This window comes from Maniola hyperantus, chromosome 11, assembly GCF_902806685.2.
Source record: "Maniola hyperantus chromosome 11, iAphHyp1.2, whole genome shotgun sequence".
Taxonomy (NCBI): domain Eukaryota; kingdom Metazoa; phylum Arthropoda; class Insecta; order Lepidoptera; family Nymphalidae; genus Maniola; species Maniola hyperantus.
Window position 1 is genome coordinate 12,949,944 of NC_048546.1, and position 21,556 is coordinate 12,971,499.

At 38.6% G+C, this 21,556-nt stretch overlaps 1 protein-coding gene, 1 long non-coding RNA gene and 1 other non-coding gene across 4 annotated transcripts in view; 1 reads left to right on the forward strand and 2 right to left on the reverse strand.

The window, feature by feature from the left end:
- Window positions 1-3,519: 3,519 nt before the first annotated feature.
- Window positions 3,520-21,556, forward strand: part of LOC138402999 (uncharacterized) — an 80,122-nt gene continuing 62,085 nt past the window's right edge. Inside the window, exon 1 of the long non-coding RNA XR_011237308.1 lies at window positions 3,520-3,610. This is a non-coding gene — a long non-coding RNA (uncharacterized lncRNA). The remainder of the gene's footprint in view (window positions 3,611-21,556) is intronic.
- TRNAQ-CUG (transfer RNA glutamine (anticodon CUG)) lies at window positions 12,494-12,565 on the reverse strand. The gene has a single exon. It is a non-coding gene; the product is annotated as a tRNA-Gln (tRNA).
- The window catches only part of LOC117986430 (aminoacylase-1-like), a 45,767-nt gene continuing 37,371 nt past the window's right edge, over window positions 13,161-21,556 (reverse strand). For both annotated transcript variants that reach the window (XM_069501774.1, XM_034973259.2), the window contains exons 3-9: window positions 21,109-21,277; window positions 19,040-19,186; window positions 18,547-18,617; window positions 17,402-17,518; window positions 15,966-16,061; window positions 15,093-15,226; window positions 13,161-13,605 (exon numbers count right to left, since the gene is read on the reverse strand). In XM_069501774.1, the coding sequence (XP_069357875.1) occupies window positions 13,401-13,605; window positions 15,093-15,226; window positions 15,966-16,061; window positions 17,402-17,518; window positions 18,547-18,617; window positions 19,040-19,186; window positions 21,109-21,277 (939 nt within the window). In that variant the 3' untranslated portion in view covers window positions 13,161-13,400. The remainder of the gene's footprint in view (window positions 13,606-15,092; window positions 15,227-15,965; window positions 16,062-17,401; window positions 17,519-18,546; window positions 18,618-19,039; window positions 19,187-21,108; window positions 21,278-21,556) is intronic.

Here is a 21,556-nt window from a genome sequence, read left to right on the forward strand (position 1 = left end):
TATTTTTACTTAAATATACCTCAAATGACGTGAAAATGACGTCATTTCGAAGTTAATGAGTCATGGTTCCAGCGCAATAGCAATTTGTAGGACCTATAAAAGTTAAATTTTTCATATTATTATATTTATTCTAGATTTAAAAAGGCATAGACAATTATATTTAAAAAAACTTAAATCTAAATTAAAAGTAAAATAGAACAATATTAAATTAAAACTAAAATAAATTAAATTAAATCTAAAACCTCATCGAGACCACCGCAGCGAGGCATTGTACCCAAGATGCTGGCAGCATTACCCCTTTGGATGGCCAAACTAATTCTTTGACTAAGGTAGCTGCCAGCTCTACAAAGTTTAATTGAATAAAAAATATTTTGATTTTGATTTTTGAGAAAGGGCCATCAACACTAAAATGAACATATCCAAGTAGTACACGCTGGAAGATATATGTACATCTGGCATACAAATCATAGGTATTTTTTATAGGGATTCAATGCACTCCACTGAGCGTACCGGGAACTAAAATGGACACTTCTTCCTTAACATGACGCGTAAGATTCGAAAATCAAGCTGCATCAAAAACAGATCAAACAATTCCACATTTTCGTATTTTAAATTTTATACACTACGCGGCAAAAAGTAATGTACATCGACCTTTAGAAGGAGATAACAGAATTGTAGAGCATTGTCTCTGTCGTTGAGACCTACAAATCGTCATATAGGTATGAGTGAAAGAGACAACGCTCTACAAACCGAAATGTCATTCTAATGGCCGATGTACGTGACAAACACCCCTTTACCTAGAAAAAAATAAAAAAATGAATAACTCGAAAACGATACACTTTTGCATAAGCACTTTAGGGGTCGTTTGATAGCTAATGTCCTGTACTATAACCCCTTAACGGGATCGTGTCCTATTTTCCTGTGACCCTGTACTTATAATAGTTTTGTAATTAAATACTAGTAGGTAGATAATATAATATTTCAGTACGCGTGTATGATTCATTAAAAGCATGGCAGTAAGTCATCTTGTTCGCGATTAAACATTCAGCTGCTGGGTCGCGACCCGGGACCCCATTCAGAATTACACTAGGAAGTATAATGTTTACAAAATGACTTCTCACGCGCGATTTTAACTTTATGCGTTTGTCATGTCTAAAGTACGATTTTAGTCCTTATTTTAAAGGTGAACCGTACTTTTCCATTTTTAGCGGCTTTTTTGCAAACTGACTAATAGGTAGGTACCTAAACCTATTTAAAGTAATGTCAGAGGTAATGTTCTAAATAAGTACAGTGCTACAAGGTTCTCTTGGCACTTGGCAGGTAAGTAGAAATACCTAGGTATACAAGTATTCTTACAAAAACGAAAATGCGTGTCTTATTATTTCGCCCGCAAAACACGATCATAATTTGGGCCATAACGCAAACAAATTAGCTCAGTATTTACAAAGACATGAACAGCAAGTTCATATTACGGATCTTATGATTATACTAGCTGTTTCTACGGCGTTTATAAAACCCCGTAGAAACTTTTTAATTTTCCGAGATAAAAAATAGCCTATGTCACTCTCCAGATTTTTAACTATATTGAAACGTTGCTTTATTGCGGCGTGATTGAAGGACAAAGAAACAAATCAAGAAAGAAACACAGTTTCACATTTATGATATGGGAAGGAACTGGGTAGTGTACATATTTTACTTTAAAACTACCTACAATATGTTCCTAATATGCACAATACCTACCTAGAATATAAGACTAAGTACTAACGACAGAGGAATGTGCAGTGCTCAGACAAGCCGCCAAGCGCTTACGAGCACGAAGAAACCAATATTGTACGTGTTTTTTTTTGTGTGGGAATTAATAAATAAAATGAATAAGTGATGTAAATGAAAAGTTGTATGGATAATATGATTGCAATTATCGCGTTAATCGCATCAAAGTTTCGTAATAATATCCATGTAAACCCGACTGTGGGGATGGCTGTAGGTTAACAAGCTTGTTGAACGACGGGTACCGCGTGGCACTGCGCACTGCTGCCTTCAGGCAGCTATCACATAAATCGCGATTCAATCCCATTCAACGTCATTGAATATTATGTAAAGTCGTAGCGAGCCGTAGCAATCTGATTTGTTATAGAGAGAGAGCCAACGCGTGCCAGACCTTCGTTATTTTATAAAAGCTGAAAGTGTCTCTGTCTATTGTCGACAACACAGGGAGGAACGATCAGTGACAATGAAATTTGGACCATGGCGGCTTTGGGAGATAACAGGTAAAAAATCTTACGTCAAAGTATACCTAAAGTTAATTTTTAGGGTTCCTTACCTCAAAAGGAAAAACAGAACCCTTATAGGATCACTTTGTTGTCTGTCTGTCGGTCTGTCAAGAAACCTACAAGGTACTTCCCGTTGACCTAGAATCATGAAATTTGGCAGGTAGGTAGATCTTATAGCTGACATTCGGGAAAGATCTGAAAACCGTGAATTTGTGGTTACATCACACAAAAAAAAAATTGTGGTCATGAACTAATAATTTAGTATTTTAAATTTTCTAAGTAAGATAACTATATCAAGTGGGGTATCATAATAATTGAAAGGTCTTCACTTGTGCATTCTAAAACAGACTTTTATTTCTTTTTATGTATTATAGTTTTTGAATTGTCCTGCAAAATGTCGAAAAAATACGACTGTAGTACGGAACCCTCATTGCGCGAGCTTGACTCGCACTTGGCCGGTTTTGTTTATATTTTCTTCGGAATAGTATTAGGAATCACGTCATGCATTGCCAGGCACTTACTATCGTGGCAACCCCAACACCCTTAAACTTTGTCAAATTTATTAAACTTTAACTAAAACCCTGCCAGACACGTAGGGGTTTGCCATCATACTAAGTGTCTGGCAATGCGTGACTTGATTTCTAATAGTATTCCGAAGAAAGTATAAAAAATTATACATTGACGTAAGATTTTTACACCTTTATTACATGTTATCTCCCAAAGCCATCATGATCCAAACTTCATAGTCACTGATCATTCCTCCCTGTGTTGGGGTGGGGACAATACGCAGATAAACTTTCGGATTTTAAAAAATAATGAAGGTCTAGCACGCGCTGGCTCTTAGACCATTATCTACATTTGGGAAGCCAAGTAACTACGATTGATTAACGACAGTACGCTTATAGTAGGTACTTACTTTGACGACCTCCCTGGTGCAGTGGTGAGCGCTGTGGACAAGTGGGAGGTCCCGGGTTCGATTCCCGGTAGGGGCAGTTTGTGAATTCATATTTCTAAATTGTCTCTCTGTCTTCTGACTGTCTGTCGGTCTGCTAGCTTTTCACGGCCTATTCGTTTAACCGATTTGGACGAAATTTGGTACAGAGATAGCTTGCATCCCGGGGAAGCACATAGGCCACTTTTCATTCCGGAAAATCGAAAATTTCCCACTGCATTTTTAAAAACCTAAATCCACGTGGACAAAGTCGCGGGTATCATCTAGTTTATTATATATTTCAGTCTTTAAAAAAAATATTAGCCAAGATAATTGCTGACTAATAATCCCCTTTCCCCTCCAATTAAGCGTAAAGCTTGTGCTAGGAGTAGGTACGACAATAATAATAGTGCAACGGATGGGATTTGAACCGACGACCTTTCAGTTTTCAGTCCGCTCCTTTAACCGTTGAGCTATCGAGGCTCTGTCAGTCTGAATGACTTTGTTTCTTTTTCTTTCGTTAAATTTATTGAAACTGTTTACTTTTAAAGTTAGAAGATCCAGTTTCTTTTAAAATCTTAACAAAAGAAATAAATAAAGAGCAACTTTGCACCCATAAACTATTTCCCGTACTTTGCTTCGAGTTTTATGCTAAGCTTATTTACGTACTTAGAGTATTTTTATTGGATGCTTATTTTTTATTGTTCACTGCATCCGTGCTTTGAAAGTTCTTATGAAATCAAATTAAAACTATAGACTGCTTTAGAAAGTAATTTTCTTAAGAAGAATAGCTAGCTACTTACCTTTCGTAAGTATCGTATCATTCGTATTACATATTTCGTAAGGTTTCATATTATTCTGGTTAATTAATTGTATCTAATTAAGTTTTTTTTAGGTTAAGTATATTTATTACCTACTAGAGTATACCCGCGACTTTGTCCACGTGGATTTTGGTTCTCTTTGGTTTTCCGGGATAAAAAGTTGCCTATGGCAATAATTTTCGGGATGCAAGCTACTTCTGTACCAAATTTCATATAAATCGGTTAAACTGATGCGCCTTAAAGAATCCCGTAGGAACTCTTTGATTTTCCGGGATAAAAAGTAGCCTATGTCCATTTGTCCTTCCCCGAGATATAAGCTGACTCTGTACCATCAAAATCGATTAAACTGTTGGGCTGTGAAAAGTTAGCAGACAGACAGACAGACAGATAGACAGACAGACAGACACACTTTCGCATTTATAATATTAGTATGGATGGATTAAGTACGCGAACATAGTTTGGCTTTCATTTGAATTACTTTTTTTAAACATTAATATATATATATATATTATATATACATATATATATATATATATATATATATATATATATATATATTAATATTTTAATAAATTTTATTGTATTTTTATTATGGTTAACAAATAAACTATTATCGTGATAACTTAATATAATAACTTAAATCTAAAAAAAAAAACATTAAATTAAAAATAAATTTTTTTTTTTTTTTTTTTTTTTTTTTTTTTTTTTTTTTTTTTTTTTTTTTTTTTTTTTTAATACAATAAAACTTAAAGCTAGCCTTATCTAATTACTATATAAATCATGACCGCGTGGAATGGTGCCAAGAATACTGGCTGCATTTCCGCGCTGGACAGCTAGGCTGATCCGCTGCGCAAAAAATGAGCCAGCCCTTCTGTCACCAGTTGAGGCTATTAATCGCGGTGAAATGTCTCGTAAAAAATTTTTAGCACTAAGACTCCATGGCCCCAGGGTCTCCACGGCAAACGGCACAAAAATGTAACTCTCTATAAGAGAGGCATACTTGCGCCGCTTGCCGTTTTCAGCTGTTTCTGCTGCGGCTCCCGGTCTTGATGCTGTCTTCCTGATATGACACGGGGCCAATGTGTCAACGCAAGTTGCGTCCCACATTAGCGCCCGTCCCCGTTCCCAGGGAACCAGCGTCAATCCATCAGGTCTCTTGCCATCATCCCGACTAATCCCTGCCGGCTCAATGAGCGCAGGAATATTTATGGTGGCAAGAGCTCTTTTAATTGTATCGTTAAGAGAGCCATGCCTAAACAGCCTACCGGAGCTCCTTTGGCAAGAGAGTCCGTGGATTCCAAATTTATCAACCTCTTTTCCACACGGACATCTGTGCTGATGGCACAGTGGTGTTCCCAATCTGAGACCTAGAGCCACACGAAAACTTTCGTTATCTAAAAGTGTGCCGAGATTTTTTGATGGCAAGGCATGCAGCCAATACCCAGATTCCTTTTCGGATAATGCTAGAAGCCTGGCACGATCTCTGTCACTTGTAAGATTTTGAACCAAATTCGTATGTGTCAGTTGAACCAATGGCAAATCCCAAAGTTTTTGTGTAGTACGTTCCTTCGGGATGTCGACATTGGGACATCTGACCTTCCAACTCTCTAGGGCCTCTGTGGCATAGGTCAATGATGAATTGGATTTGAGAATTTGAGAGCTAAGCTCTTTTATACTATGCACAGAGGACAGAAAAGCCGGAAGAGCTACACTGGAAATTTTCCTCACGCCGATGCCACCGTACTTGACCGGTAAAGTTGCTTGGTTCCAGGAGTGCTCATCAAAAGTTAAATTTAGAATTTGTTCTAGTGTACTTTTAAGGGTGGCATCCATGTTATCGAGTAGTCCATGAAATTTCCAAATTGGGCTCGCGCGGAGAATGTAAATTAATTTAGGTACAAAAAGGCAATATTTTAGGATCGAAAATGCAATGTGAGAATTTAGAGTGCCCAATTTGTCGGTATTAGCCGAAAATGTTCTGACTTTTTGATCCAAGAGTGGTTGTATGGATTCATTATAAAGAGGAGCACCGAGAAGGCAAAGTGAACGTTTATCAAGTATTTTAATATTAGGTGAAATTTCATTGAATAATTCAGAGGCCAATAGAATTCTTTCTTGCGACAGTTTTTCTGTAAAAAACAATTCGCATTTCGAAAAATTAAGTTCTAAACCAATTTTCCCAAACTGTTGCTTAATATGATTAAGATCTTTTAGAACGTCATCCACGTTGCCCCCAATGGTTCCATCATCAAGATACCATATGTTAAATTTAGATGTTAAATTTGAGATATGGTTATGGATCCCTAAGCTGAACAGGGCCGGACCTAAAGGATCCCCCTGCTGAACGCCTACAGAAGACTTAATATCGCTATCTCCAAAGAATAATTTAGAAGCAGAGCTGTAACATTGCCAAACATATGGGTAAATTTCAGGAAGTTGCGTTGAGACTTCTGTCAGCAAAGTTGCCCTGTCCAAAGAATTAAAAGCATTCTTTACATCTACTTTCAGCAGTAAATAAAATAAATTTAATTAAATCTAAAACCTCATCGAGACCACCGCAGCGAGGCATTGTACCCAAGATGCTGGCAGAATTACCACTTTGGATGGCCAATAAATAATTAATATAAATTGTTAATAATTATTTACCTATTGTTTTGCAATGTAAATGGCCGTTACAGTCCCAATTCAGGTCACGTCGCTCTATAGCATTGCATTTACAAAGCGATCTGTTTGTATGAGAGTGCGGCAAAAACAAAACGCACTGTTTTGTTTTGAAACCGCGTGATTGGATTTGGTTTTGGAAACAGGTTTTGGTGTTTTGTTCAAATGTGAATGTAGATTGTAGAGTGCTTATTGTTATTGAAGCGTGTATAAAGCGTAAAAACCGGCCAAGTGGGAGAAGGCTCGAGCAACGAGGGTTCCGTACTAAAGTCGTATTTTTCGACATTTTGCACGATAATTCAAAACATAAAAATAAATAAAAATCTGTTTTAGAATGCACAAGTGAAGACCTTTCATATGATACTCCACTTGATATAGTTATCTTACTTCGAAAATTGAAAATACTAATTATTAGTTCATGACCAGAATTTAATTTTTTTTGTGTGATGTAACCACAAATTCACGGTTTTCAGATTTTTCCCCGAATGTCTGCTATAAGACCTACCTACCTGCAAAATTTCATGATTCTAGGTCAACGGAAAGTACCCTGTAGGTTTCTTGACAGACCGACAGACAGACAGACAGACAACAAAGTGATCCTATAAAGGTTCAGTTTTCCTTAACCCTACGGATTAAGGAAACGTAGGTACGGAACCCTAAAAAATGATTTCTCTTTTAACTTTATGTGTCAAATTTCATGTTAAAAGTACGATTTTAGTCCTTATTTTTTACATTACAGTTGACCTATAGAGTTAAAATGCAAGTGAGAAGGCAAATCGCTTTGTTCGCGCACTATGAATAAATCCCTAGAAGAATTAGAATAGTGTCCAATTAAATTAGAACTACATTTTGTTCTTGTCAGTTAAGTTAAGCTAAGCTAGCTTTAAAAGTAATAAAAATAAGCTAGCGTAAATTGAAACGTTGCAGTTAGCCCGACCAAAGATTCGTTCGCCACGAGTTTAGCTGGAAAGTGCATTCATCACTTCGTTTCAACTAATTGCTTTTTACCCTTTCATTTGACTCGCATTTATTACGAGAATATTTTATTTTTATACTAAAACTGGCTTATGAAGTTATGCCTGTGACTTGGACCGCGTGGACTACGCAAATTTAAAGTCCCAATATTGGGGTTGAATTTTCAAAAATCCTTTCTTAGCGGATGTCAACGTTATAATAGCTATCTGCATGCCGAATTTCAGCCCAATCCATCTAGTAATTTGAGCTGTGCGTTGATAGACCAGTCAGTCAGTAAGTCAGTCGGCTTTTGCTTTTATATATAGGTATAGATTCAATTTTTTTATATATGAACTAGCTTATGCCTGCGACTTCGCGCGCGTGACTTTAGATTAGTCTTTCCGTCTGTCCTTCGACAGTCATCGTGAACCGTACCTAATAGGTAGAAAGTTAAAATTTTCACAGAATGTGTATGTAGTATTTCTATTTCCGTTATAAGAACAAATAATAAAAAATTCAAAACTACCGCCATGAAAATTAAAAAGTGTTATTGTATGTATGATGGTACGGAACCCTTCGTGTGCAAGTCCGACTCGCACTTGACCGGTTTTTTATTAAATGCTGTCATTACCGTTACGTAACGCTCCGCTACTTCGCTACGTGCTACGCCGTGCTACGTTGACTACGCATTGAATGATAATGGTGGTTTTTACCTTTTATTTTTATGACTGCGTCAGTTTTCGTGCACTATAAGGTTTACAGTACGCGACAGAAAGTAATGTACATCGGCCTTTAGAATGACATTTCGGCTTTGTAGAGAGCGTTGTCTCTGTCACTTATACCTATATGACGTTTTGTCGGTCTCAACGACAGAGATATAGTGCTCTACAAATCTGCTATCTCCTTCTAAAGGTCGATGTACAATACTTTCTGCCGCGTACTGTACACTAGGTTTATACAGGGGATTTTTATTGTTCATGTTTTTAGTAGATAAGTTAGTTAGTATTGGCCTCATAAGAAAGCTCAGAGTCACTCGCGAGAGATGGAGAGAGCTGTGCTTGGAGTTTCTCTACGTGCTCAAATCAGAAATGTCAAATGAGGAGATCCGTAGGAGAACCAGAGCATAGCTCAGCGGTTGGCGAAGCTGAAGTGGCAATGGGTAGGGCACATGGTTCGAGGGACCGATGGACGTTGGGGTCCCAAGGTGCTAGAATGGCGACCTCGCACTGGGTGGATGGACATCAGGCGAGTCGCAGGGAGCCGCTAGATTTTACGCGGTACAAGACCGTGTCGTGTGAAAGTCCCTACAAGAGACCTATGTCCAGCTGTGGACGTCTATCTAATAATGATGATGATGATGAAGTAGTTAGTTCTTTTTAAGTAGTAACTGGTAATTAATTTTAATTTTCATTGGTTTTTTACGAGCAAGATGTAAAAAAGTTTTTCATTTCTACGATACGCTAAGTACATACTTATTTTTACTTTATTAGTATTCTAAAGTTAAAACTACGCTACCGCTTTCGCTACGCAATGTAACTATAAGACAAACAGCATAAAAATGTTTTATTCTTATTAAAATGAGTAAATAGCGCACAGATTTCAAAAGTTAACGTTTCATTTTTGCTTTTACGCTATAATTATGTACAAATGCATACTTACTAGTCTCTAATGGGCTTTGTTTGAGAGAAAGAAAGACGTCACGACTATAGATAGTAGGTCAGGGATAACTGGTTAAACCTCTGGCATGATAAACAGAATTTACCATCATCGTCTACCGCAGGCCCACTTTGCCATTACCGAGCACAGGTCTTCTCTCAGAATGAGAGGCGATGGTGGTAGAGGTCTCAAAGAATACCCGGCTGAGTTTGTTGTGGGCTCTTCTCAGACCTGGGCGCGTTTGGAACCCTCGTAGCTTTAGTTTTAAGTTTGCGTAATAATTATCACCACTATATCTTACAAATCCAACAACTAACAATCAAAAATAGTAATTTATTGCCTATTTTATAGGTATACTTTTGTATAAGTCCCGCAAATTGCTATTACGCTGGAACCATGTCTCATTAACGTCAGCCGACATAAAAATATACCATCAGCTCGAAACTTAAGTCTATAGTGCTGACGACACTAAAATGGCGGCCACGCGCATTAGCAATTAGACTTATACACCACAAAATTATGCTTATATAATAAAAACGCTGATCTATGTCGGTTACTCTTGTTCTCCTGCGGATCTCCTCATTTCTGATTTGAGAGTAGAGGAACTGCAAACATGTTTATTTAATTCAGAGTAATGCAAATACAGAGAGTACAGATGCTCACTGCATGTGCTAGTACACTTGAAATATCTGCAATGCCACGTTTCACTTCTCAGACTTTACTGCATTGCTCTGAGCTTCTCGATACCAGTTACATTTTAGTTTATTCTATCGATAGTGTAGACCAACAGATACATGAATTTATAGCCTCGATAGCTCAACGGTTAAACAAGCGGACTGAAAACCTAAAGTTCTGCGGTTCAAACCCCACCTGTTGCACTATTGTCGTATCTACTCCCATATCGTGAGTATTAAACTGCAATTCTGAATTCAGCCAGCATATAACCAGCAACTTATGAGAACATATCAAAATAAGCTGTAATAAATGATATTCACGCCGCACTATTGGAAGTTGGAACGAAATGGAACGGAAAACTAGCGTGAATCGTGAAATATCTCCACATTTCAAAGCGGTTTAGAATTGACGATTTATGACCAGCTCTTGCTTAACTTTCTCATGCAATATTTCTGACCTTTACTTATGTAAATCCATACTAATATTATAAATGCGAAAGTGTGTCTGTCTGTCTGCTAACCTTTCACAGCCTATCCGTTCAACCGATTTTGACGAAATTTGATACAGAGATAGCTTGCATCCCGGGGAAGGACATAGGCTACTTTTTATCCCGGAAAATCAAAGAGTTCCCACGGGATTTTTAAAAACCTAAATCCACGAAGTCGCGCGTTTCGTATGGAGGTCAAAAATAAAGCTAATTGTCCGAATTTTTAGCGACGATTTGCGTAGCGCAATATCCTTACTCTCGCGTAAAAGCGTTTTCTTTTCATTCGTATTATTTTACCTTTGTTTTACCACAGCACGCGAGTAACCGGCTCCGCACAAAGCAAGCGTGTGCTTTTGTTCTTTAAAGTAAATGTAACAAAAGCATGCATGAACTTAAACAATGAATAAATACATAGTATTACTAACAATGAGGAAAACACGGTTTCATATTAATATCTTTAATGTAAAACATAAAAGTTTTTATAGTTGCCACCCTAAAGTTCAAGACATACCTACTTAAAGATGCAGTGCCGAAGTGCAGTGAAGCTTTTTATAAAGTTTTTCAAAGGAAACGATGTACCTACCTATTATATTATTTGCATGCAACAAATTCAAAGCGAAAGCGTTCTTCGATGCCCAATTTTTTATTTTGCTCCATTTATATGTTACTTAGTGGAGCAAAATAAACATAAACGTCGCTTCACTTCAGCTCAACGTCTGGAGCTTAACGCACACACACACCGGCAGAACCGATGCGCGGCATCATTCTGGATTGGTGGGCGTTAACAACTGTGACATAGTTTCTAACTAAAGCCGTTGTTACCGTTCTTTACTTTTAAGGCAAAGGGAAAAATAAGATTTTTTCATTCTAATTTTCATTCTTGATGACAAAATAGAAACTAACTTTGCTAAGATTGCTTGGATTTTACTTAGAGTTAATATGAGACATTTATCTCAAAAACAAGTAAATCCATCTCTGTCCTTATCATATACCTATGTGATATGTCTTACGTAAGTCTGAGCAAAGTCAAATTTAGCTCTGTAAATCTCATCCTAAGCTAATCTAGGAAGAGGTGTCCTTGTCTTGTTTTCAGTCTACTAATTTCAACCGTATCTCTAAGTCCATAAAGCCGAGTCTAGGTAGACTATATCGAAAAGACTTCATCCCACTCCGTCAGTATACGTCGGCCCTAAATATTTGTTTTTAACACAGTTTTTAAAATATGCACTTTGAAAATAAATGTTTCAAACTACAACTGTTGAAAGATTTTTTTAATTTGTGAAAGCCTTTCCCATTTTGTACCTTAGTGTTCCATTTCCATATAAGAGAAACTCACCTAAACGTTTTCAGAAAAGCCCTACAATGTTTTTTATCTTTTTTTAATCCACTAAAAGTTAGATCTTGACTGCGTTCTTAGCTATTTTTTTAAATTCAGATACTAGGTAATCTCGCCTGGTGGTAAGTGACGATGCAGTCAAAGATGGAAGCGGGCTAATCTGGAAGTTTTTAATAAACCCATGCCCCTTTGGTTTCTAAACGGCATCGTACCGGAACGCTAAATCGCTTGTCGGCACGGCTTTGCCGGTAGGGTGGTAACTAACCACGGCCGAAGCCTCCCACCAGACCAGACCAGAAATTTAGAAATTATAAAAGTCCAAATCCCTGTCAGGAATCGAACCCGAGACCTCCCACTAATTAGACCAATGTGCTTACCACTGCCCCAGGGAGGTTGTCAGGGTGCCACTGGTGGTACCAATGATTTTATGGTGCAGTAAGATGTCAGCGTAGTAACCTGAAAGGGATCATCATCATCATCATCAACCCGTCACCGGCCCACTACTGAGCACCGGTCTCCTTTTATAATGAGAAGAGTTTAGGCAATATAATTTCCTGGTCCTATATAAAAATTACCTGTGATAAAAAACCATTCAATGAAAACTTGTTAAAAATGGGTTAAATATTGCAAATAAATCAATCATTGGTAGCCATAAGGTACTTATACAAAGAATAAAATAAAAAAAACAAAAATAAAAAAGTCAGGTTCCACCGAGATTTGAACTCGGATCGCTGGATTCAGAGTCCAGAGTGCTAACCGTTACACCATGGAACCGATGCATTTGCGTCTGAAAATACCGAACGGAAGACGTGCGTAGGTAGTAGACCGTATGTTTATGTTAATGCAGTAGGTAGACACCAGATACTTTCTAAAATTAATAGCCACTGAGGTCATCTGACATTGGTTGATTTTACATTGCTGCTTCCACAGATTAGAGTGGCTGCTTCACTGAGTGAGATTAAATAAATCTTCGTGGAAAACCTTCAATAGATTAAAATTAAATGTCAGAAGCACAGACACAGAAGCGTGCAGATTCTCGTTGTGTTCGTGAAGCGCGGGGCGCGTTTTTCAGTATGGGAGTAAGCCAGAAGAAGCCGAGAGCGCTTACGACTAGCTAACGTATTAGCCAACTTATGAGGTTAAAATAAATATAGAAACAAAGTACAACTTTAAAATGACTTTATTAAAGTTTATTATACATTAGCAAGGGCGGGTAGAATATCTTCATACACGGCAATGCCGTCGAGGAACACAGAAGCGCATAGGCTCTCGTTGTGCTCGTGAAGCGCGGGGCGCGTGTTTCGGTATGGGAAGAAGCCAAGTGACTTGAACTTGAACTTGAAGTTAAAATAAAGATAGGACCAAAATACTACTTTAAAATGACTTAATTAAAGTTTATTATACATTAGCAAGGGCGGGTAGAATATCTTCATACACGGCAATGCCGTCGAGGAACACAGAAGCGCATAGGCTCTCGTTGTGCTCGTGAAGCGCGGGGCGCGTGTTTCGGTATGGGAAGAAGCCGAGTGCGCTTACGCCTTGCTGACGTATTAGCAAACTTGAAGTTAAAATAAAGATAGGACCAAAATAATGACTTTATTAAAGTTTATTATACATTAGCAAGGGCGGGTAGAATATCTTCGTACACGGAAATGCCGTCGAGGAACACAGAAGCGCGCAGGCTCTCGTTGTGCTCGTGAAGCGCGGGGCGCGTGTTTCGGTACGGGAAGAAGCCGAGTGCGCTTACTCCTAGCTCACGTATATAGCGCGAATCAGTACCGGCGGGAAAAGTGCGCACTTTTAGAGGCACTTTGCTGTAATAAACAAGAAATAAACGGATTAGAGCTAAATCATCGTCATCATCATCATCATCAACCAATAAGACGTCCACTGCTGGACATAGGTCTCTTGTAGGGACTTCCACACGCCACGGTCTTGCGCCGCCTGGATCCAGCGGCTCCCTGCAACTCGTCTGATGTCGTCCGTCCACCTAGAGGGGGTCTTCCAACGCTGCGTCTTCCGGTGCGAGGTCGCCATTCTAGCACCTTGGGACCCCAACGTCTATCGGTTGTAAGAACCTAAACGAGCTAAATCAAGTGATATTTAATTGCTTAAATCGCAATTAACTTTGAAAAGTTAGGTGTGCGTGTCCGGTATCAAACCTCCGCCCTCTCGAAGGCCGACGTCTTAACCACTAGGCTATCACCGCACAACTCTTCCTTTAAAGGTAAAGGAGAACCGGCAGAGACGAGTCCTCCATAGCTCAACGGGTAAAGGAGTGGACTGAAAACCGAAAGGTCGACGGTTCAAACCCCGCCCGTTGCACTATTGTCGTACCTACTCCTAGCACAAGCTTGACGCTTAGTTGGAGAGGAAAGGGGAATATTAGTCATTTAACATGGCTAATATTCTTTTTTTTTTTTTTTTAATGTTTCAAAGGTGTGTGAAGTCTGCCATGCCAATCCGCACTTGATCATCGTGGTAGAATAAATGGCCAAACCCTTCTAATTGGGTATATGCCTATATCAAAAATAAATTATTTCTCATCATCATCATCAACCAATAGACACCCACTGCTGGACATAGGTCTCTTGTAGGGACTTCCACACGCCACGGTCTTGCGCCGCCTGGATCCAGCGGCTCCCTGCGACTCGTCTGATGTCGTCCGTCCACCTAGTATTATTTCTCAGTAAGTATTAATTAGAGGGTCTTCCAAAATACGTAAAATCTACGTCCTTTGTTAGTTTTAATTGTAATAACCATTTTAAATCATTGATTAAAATAAAAAAGTACATCAATATGATGTGTCATCACATTCCAGTATTTCATAGAATCTCGCATACTAAGTGCGCGTTTTGATGTTTAGAAATAGAAATAGAAATAGTTTTTTATTTGCCAGAATGTGATACAATTTGGTCTTAAATCTATTTTGAGCCCTTGACATTCAACCAATAATTTGGTGTGCAACTTATTATAGTAACTACATTATCATAGAATAATAAAGTGTGAAAATTAACAATCAATAATCTACTTAACTTATTTATATTTAAATGTATCTATCTGTTTGATAAAAAGTTACTGATGTTAAAGTTACTGATGTTTGATAAAAAGTTACTGATTTGATTAGTTGTCAAATACCGTATTGTGAGAAGGGACCCGTGCTTAGTAGTGAGCCAGCGATGGGTTGATGATGATACAAGGATCATGGCATTTTGAGCATCGTGGCATTTAGAGACTGGTAACTGGTAACTCATACGTTCCGTGCTGCAGATCCAACAAATCAGTCATTGGCTATACTCACAGCTTGTCGACAGCAGCTTTGAAGGCCAGCCAGTAGGGGTTGGAGTCGTCACAGCGCGTGGGTGCCACGTAGTCGTTCTTCTGCAAAGACTCATACGTCACACCGTCGCCCGCTTCCGAGCACCACTGCTTTATCTAGATTTTGAAGTAAAGGAACCTTTAGTTATCATTATAATTACTTTTTAGGGTTCCGTACCTCAAAAGGAAAAACGGAAACCTTATAGGATCACTTTGTTGTCTGTTTATCTGTCTGTCGGTCTGTCAAGAAACCTAACTTCCCGTTGACTTAGAATCATGAAATTTGGCAGGTGAGTAGGTCTTATAGCAGACATTCGGGAAAAAAATTGAAAACCGTGAATATGGGAATATGGGGTTACAGTACACAAAAAAAAAATTGTGGTCATGAACTAATAACTGAAAGAACACGTGAACAAAGTGTCATATCTCAAATCAAGAAAGACTAAGATGCGTCAGTGGACAATTTCTTAGTATATAAGATAATTTATAAGTTTAGGTTAAAATAAAATTACTTATTAGTCATACATTAGGCTAGATCGTCATATAATTGAGTAGCTAATTGGCACTCAACAATAAGGAAAAAAAAAAAAATGAACTAATAATTAGTATTTTCAATTTTCGAAGTAAGATAACTATATTAAGTGGGGTATCATATGAAAGATCTTCACCTGTGCATTCTAAAACAGATTTTTATTTATTTTTATGCATCATAGTTTTTGAATTATCGTGCAAAATGTCGGAAAAATACGACTGTAGTACGGAACCCTCATTGCGCGAGCCTGACTCGCACTTGACCGGTTTTTATAATATCAGTGTGATTATGAAAAGAAAAAGTAAAAGCCCATAAAACACCTACCATATTTTCAAATTCCACAAGGTTGACAGACAAAGCCAAACGTAAGTCGAAGGTGACGGACAACTTTTCTGGAATCACGTTGCTCTGGATGCCACCCTGTGCATATTGAAACAATAAAAATACTATTGTAAATAAAAAATTACAAACATATAATTATTCCAGAAATACTTCCTTGTTATTAATTATAACCAGTACCCGTAGTACAAGATTTTACGTCTCACCAAACCAAACCAAATTCGAGAGTCGAAATACTTCCGCGTTACAGTAAAATGGACCTAAACAGCCTTGAATTAAAGTCAAATATTCAATGCCACTGATTTTAATTTCGCAATGTTTCCGCTTGGAGCGCTGGCTGTAGAAGTGTAGACAAACTTGAGCTTTAAAACAAGGCATTTAAGATCCAGTTTACTGTAACGCGGAAGTATTTCGACTCTCGAATTTGGTTTGGTTTGGTGAGACGTAAAATCTTGTACTACGGGTACAGGAATATATTTGAATGTTGAAAAACAACATAAACAATGTTGGTATCTTACATTATGTTCCAGTTCTTGCAATTCACGAAGGCTAGTGAACTTTACTTGTGGTAACGTCGTTTACATGGTCATTGCGTAAGTGTGCGTGCATGTCGGACCAATCAGTCGCGAGCAAGCGCTGTCAAACGCACACTTTAGTGTACCTTACGTATACACAAGCATGAGTCAGTGGCCTTCGTGAAATGCAAGAACTATAAGACGTTACGACATGATTCGTGAAGTCCAGGGTTCGTAACTTTTTGAATTTATGTGGGTTTTAACTTTTAAGTAATTAAATATCACTTGCTTTAAAGGTGAAGGAAAACTTCGTGAGGAAACCTACAGGCCTCAGAGTTCTCCATTGTTTTCAAAGGTGTGAAGTCTGCCAATCCGCACTTAGCCAGCGTGGCCTAAAGGCCTAAATTCCTCTCTTTCAGATAACAGACCTGTGCTCAGTAGTAGTCCAGCGAGATGATTATGATGATGTTGATTATATTTTAATTTTTTATCACCACCGACAGAATCATACAAAAAAATTTATTCAAATCCTAGGTGCTAAGTTATTATATATAATTCAAATTGTAGGAACTGAAAAAACTGTGTATATGGTACCTACTTAGTTATACTGTCAACGGAGGCAGAGTACGGAAACAACGGAAAGAATTTTTAACAATTTTATTCATTTACCGCAGTCCCCGTTGAAGGGGAATAGATAACGGGGACAACGGGATACGTTTTTAATAATTTTATTCAAATCCCGATGTCCCCGTTAAACGGAATAGACAACGGGGACAACGGGATAAGTTTTTAATAATTTTATTCAAATCCCGATGTCCCCGTTAACGGGGATATGGCTAACGGGGACAACGGGACTACATGGGCTACAGCATGCAAATGACGGATAAGTTGTGCATAAGAACTTACATTTAACATGGTAAGATTCACAGAAGTGACGTCCCCTGTGGTCAATTCGGGATCACTTTCGAGCTTCGTTTTGGATTCTTTACGCAGGTCCATGAATTTATCGATGATATAGCGAATCTGAAAATGTAATAATTGATCTAGATTCTAGCCTGAAGGGGAACGTGAGATTGTCAAAGTACACACTTTTTACTCTGGAAAATCAAAAAGTTCCCACGGGAATTTTAGACCCAAATCTACGCGGATAAAGTCTCGGGCATCTATTTGTGTCATAAATTAAAACTACCTGACTATTTGTAAGCACTTTTAAAAAGTTTACATGAATAAAAAACATTCTATTCTATTCTATTCTATTCATATATATAAATGCAAATTAATGTATCATGAATCATGCAAAGATAAATTAATATTAGTGGGAACTTATGTAAATGTCAATATCGGTGTTTCCTTGATAAGATAAACTCATACATTCCCATTGTTCAAGCAACAGCATCCAACCAGCCGATCTGGATAGACAGTAACTTATTGCTTGGAGGCTGGAGGCTCGCCAAACGGTGATGAAATCGATTTATAATTCACAACCGACATTCAGGCAGATAATTAATGCTGACCTAGCTGCCGTGCATATTTTAGTTGAGGCTTTCAAGGGCCGGTAGCAACAGAATCATCATCATCATCCGATGGACGACTTCCACACGCCACGGTCTTGCGCCGTCTGAATCAAGCGACTCCCTGCGACTCGTCTGATGTCGTCCGTCCACCTAATGGGGGGTCTTCCAACACTGCGTTTTCCGGTTCGTAGTCGCCGTTACGTTAGTAGGTCACACGGAGTCAGTGCCGCGTCGTAGGCGGGGCATTGACTCGAGTTTTGCACGCTATTCACTGCGGGTTTAAAAAATACTAAATCACTAAAACTACAAAATGAGGCAACTGGTTATTGGTAATGGATTGTGTTTAGGTAGTATAACAATAACGCTAAGTTTTTGCTAGCGTTCTGAATATATACAGTTATATAAGTAGGTATCTACGTAATATTTTCGTAATGCCGTAGGAACTCTTGATTTTGCGGGATAAAAAGTAGCTTATGTCACTCTGTAGGTCTTTACAAAAGTCCATCGAAACAGAAGCTTCATGCAACATTCACCCACCTTCTCCCCGGAGTTATCCGGGAGTAGGAGCGAGCCGTGCCCGGACTTCCCGGGACATATCACTTTCACGTCTGAAATAGAAGAAAATAAATAAATGCTGGAATATAGTAAAATATTATAATAAAAAAACTTAAATCTTAATTAATTATCTTAGTTAGGTACTCTCAAGTTACATCTCAGAAGTTTTTATCATTAGGTAATTATCAACCGAAAGATGTCCATAGCTGGACATAAGGTATGTTATAGGGACATCCTACATACCACGGTCTTGCGCCGCCTGAATTCATGCGGCTCTTTGCGACTCATTTGATATCGTCTGTCCACCTAGTGAGGGGTCTTTCGGCAACACTGCGTTTTCCGGTGCGAGGTCATCATTCTCAAGGTGCGAAGAAATTTGCGGGGGGGGGGGGGGGTGGCTCCTGCAACACTGCATTTGCCGGTGCAAGGTCATCATTCTAGGTCCCAAGGTGCTTAGAATGTTATTCGTACTTACGCCATATACTCCTCTCGCCGTTGTAGACCACGAAGCTGTCGTCAGGACTGGCCAGGCCTTCGTCCAGCGCGAACCCAACGTTCATGCTTCGGTAGTGCTCAGACTTCACGAACTCGCTCATTCCATTTGCTCCACCCACTTCTTCATCTACGACATAGGTATACAATACAACCATACTCGAGCCTCAATAGCTCAACCGGTAACGGAGTGGACTGAAAACCGAAACGTCGACCGTTCAAACCCCGCCTGTTGCACTATTTAATTGTCGTACCTACTCCTAGCACAAGCTTCATGCTTAGTTGGAGAGGTAAAGGGAATATTAGTCATTTAACATGGCTAATATTCTTTAAAAAAAAATAAGACTTAAGTGTCTGTCTGTTTGTCGTTGCTTAACCATCAAAATAAGCTGATACTGGGGCCAATTCTCTTGTACACAATCTCTAAACTAAACTAAATTAACAGGTCTAAATCTAGTGCTATCCTTTTCCGCAAGCAACGTTATGAAAGGGATAGCAATAGATTTAGAAGTGCCATTTTAGTTTAGTTTAGAGATTGTGTACAACGGAATCAGTCACATTATGTGTTGTCATATATCACCAAAATCTGTAATTCAACTTCAAAAGCGCTAATCTTAAAGTTACAATTTTTTCACGAATATAGAGAAACTGCTTCTTGATGGTTTCTATCATTAGTGATAACAGTGATAACCTAGTGGTTATGAAGACTTCAGAATCCTGTTCGAGGGGTTATGGGGTTCAATCCCGGGCACTTTTCGACTTATACCAGTTACAGTAAAGGAAAACACCGTGAGAAAATCTGCATGCCTGAGAGTTCCCATAATGTTCCCCAAGGTGTTGAAGACTACCAATCCACACTTAGGCAGCGTAGTGGTCTATAGTATAGCTCTTCTAAAGCTGAGATCTATAGAGCGCACTTTGACGTTGCTCAGACTTAAGATTGAGTTAAAACGAGACAGATTTATGTGAGAGATATAGCTCTGTCTCGTTTTAACTCGGTCTTAAGCCTAAGCAAAGTCAGAATGCGCTCTATAGATCTCAGCCGTATTCTGAGAGGAGACCCGTGCTCAGTAATGGGCCGGCGCGACGAATGACGATGGGTTAAGTTGAGATGATGATGATGCCTATTTTAGTATTTAGATACCTATTTAGTACAACCTGGGGCACGTTTTATTACAAAACCAGTTAACTAAATCCAATGCTGCCAACTGTGAAAGTTTTTTTAAAAGCTTTCCTGTAGTCGCTGCCAACTTTGTACAGTTGGATCAACATTTTCAATCGCTGAACTTTAAATTCGGTGGAATTTTTAAGCACCTATAAGAGATAAAGATTTTAATAATAATTATTAGGTAAATTTTGCTATTTGTGGATGTCTTTGTAGACCTGGATATAAAGCAACGGCAACGGGTTACGTTCCACCGTGGCTCTCGAAAAGGTGTGAAGTAACTTCTGCAAGTTTATTTCTAACGTTAAGATAGGCCATGAAGTCAGAATTTTGATGCCTAGGTATTTGAATTTTGAATATTTTATATCAATATTATGGTAGCCTCCAAAGTGGGTGATATCGCAGACCAACACGAAGCTTTTTAGTACTATAAAAACCGGCCAAGTGCGAGTCAGGCTCGCGCAACGAGGGTTCCGTTTTATAGTCGTATTTTTTCGATATTTTGCACGATAATTCAAAAACTATGATGTATAAAAATAAATAAAAATCTGTTTTAGAATGTACAGGGATGATACCCCACATTATCTTACTTCTAAAATTGAAAATACTAATTATTAGTTCATGACCATAGTTTAATTTTTTTTGTGTGATATAACCACAAATTCACGGTTTACAGATTTTTCCCTGAATGTCAGCTATAAGACCTACCTAACTGCCAAATTTCATGATTCTAAGTCAACGGGAAGTACTTTGTAGGTTTCTTGACAGACCGACAGACAGACAACAAAGTGATTCTATAAGGGTTCCGTTTTTCCTTTTGAGGTACGGAACCCTAAAATATCTCTATGGTAGCCTAGACCAGTCGAAAAGTAAACAAGGGAACTAACCTGGTACAAAGCTCAAATGGAGTGTCCTCTTCAGCCTTATGCCCTTATTCTTCAGCCGCTTCACCGCCTCGATGTACTGAACGCCCGTGGTCTTCATGTCTTGTACTCCTCGTGCGTAGATCACGCCGTCCACTATACGCGCTTCGAAAGGGGGGTAGGTCCAACTTTTCTGAAATATTACTAAAACCGTGAGGCACTGTGGTTAGATCACATGTACGGTCGGCCTCAGAATTCGAGTAGCAATTCCGCAAAACGATTGCATCAAAAACCAGTTATGACCTTTTTCTATAAACACGCCACACAAACAGTCATGAGCGCACAACGCGCACGTGATTTAGCTTATCTTTCTTTTCACCATTGGCTAAATTTCTCTCCTGTTAAAACACACGGCACTCAAATCTAGCATGCTGCGGTGTATCATCTTCCCCGCATTCCTCGCTTATGGCCA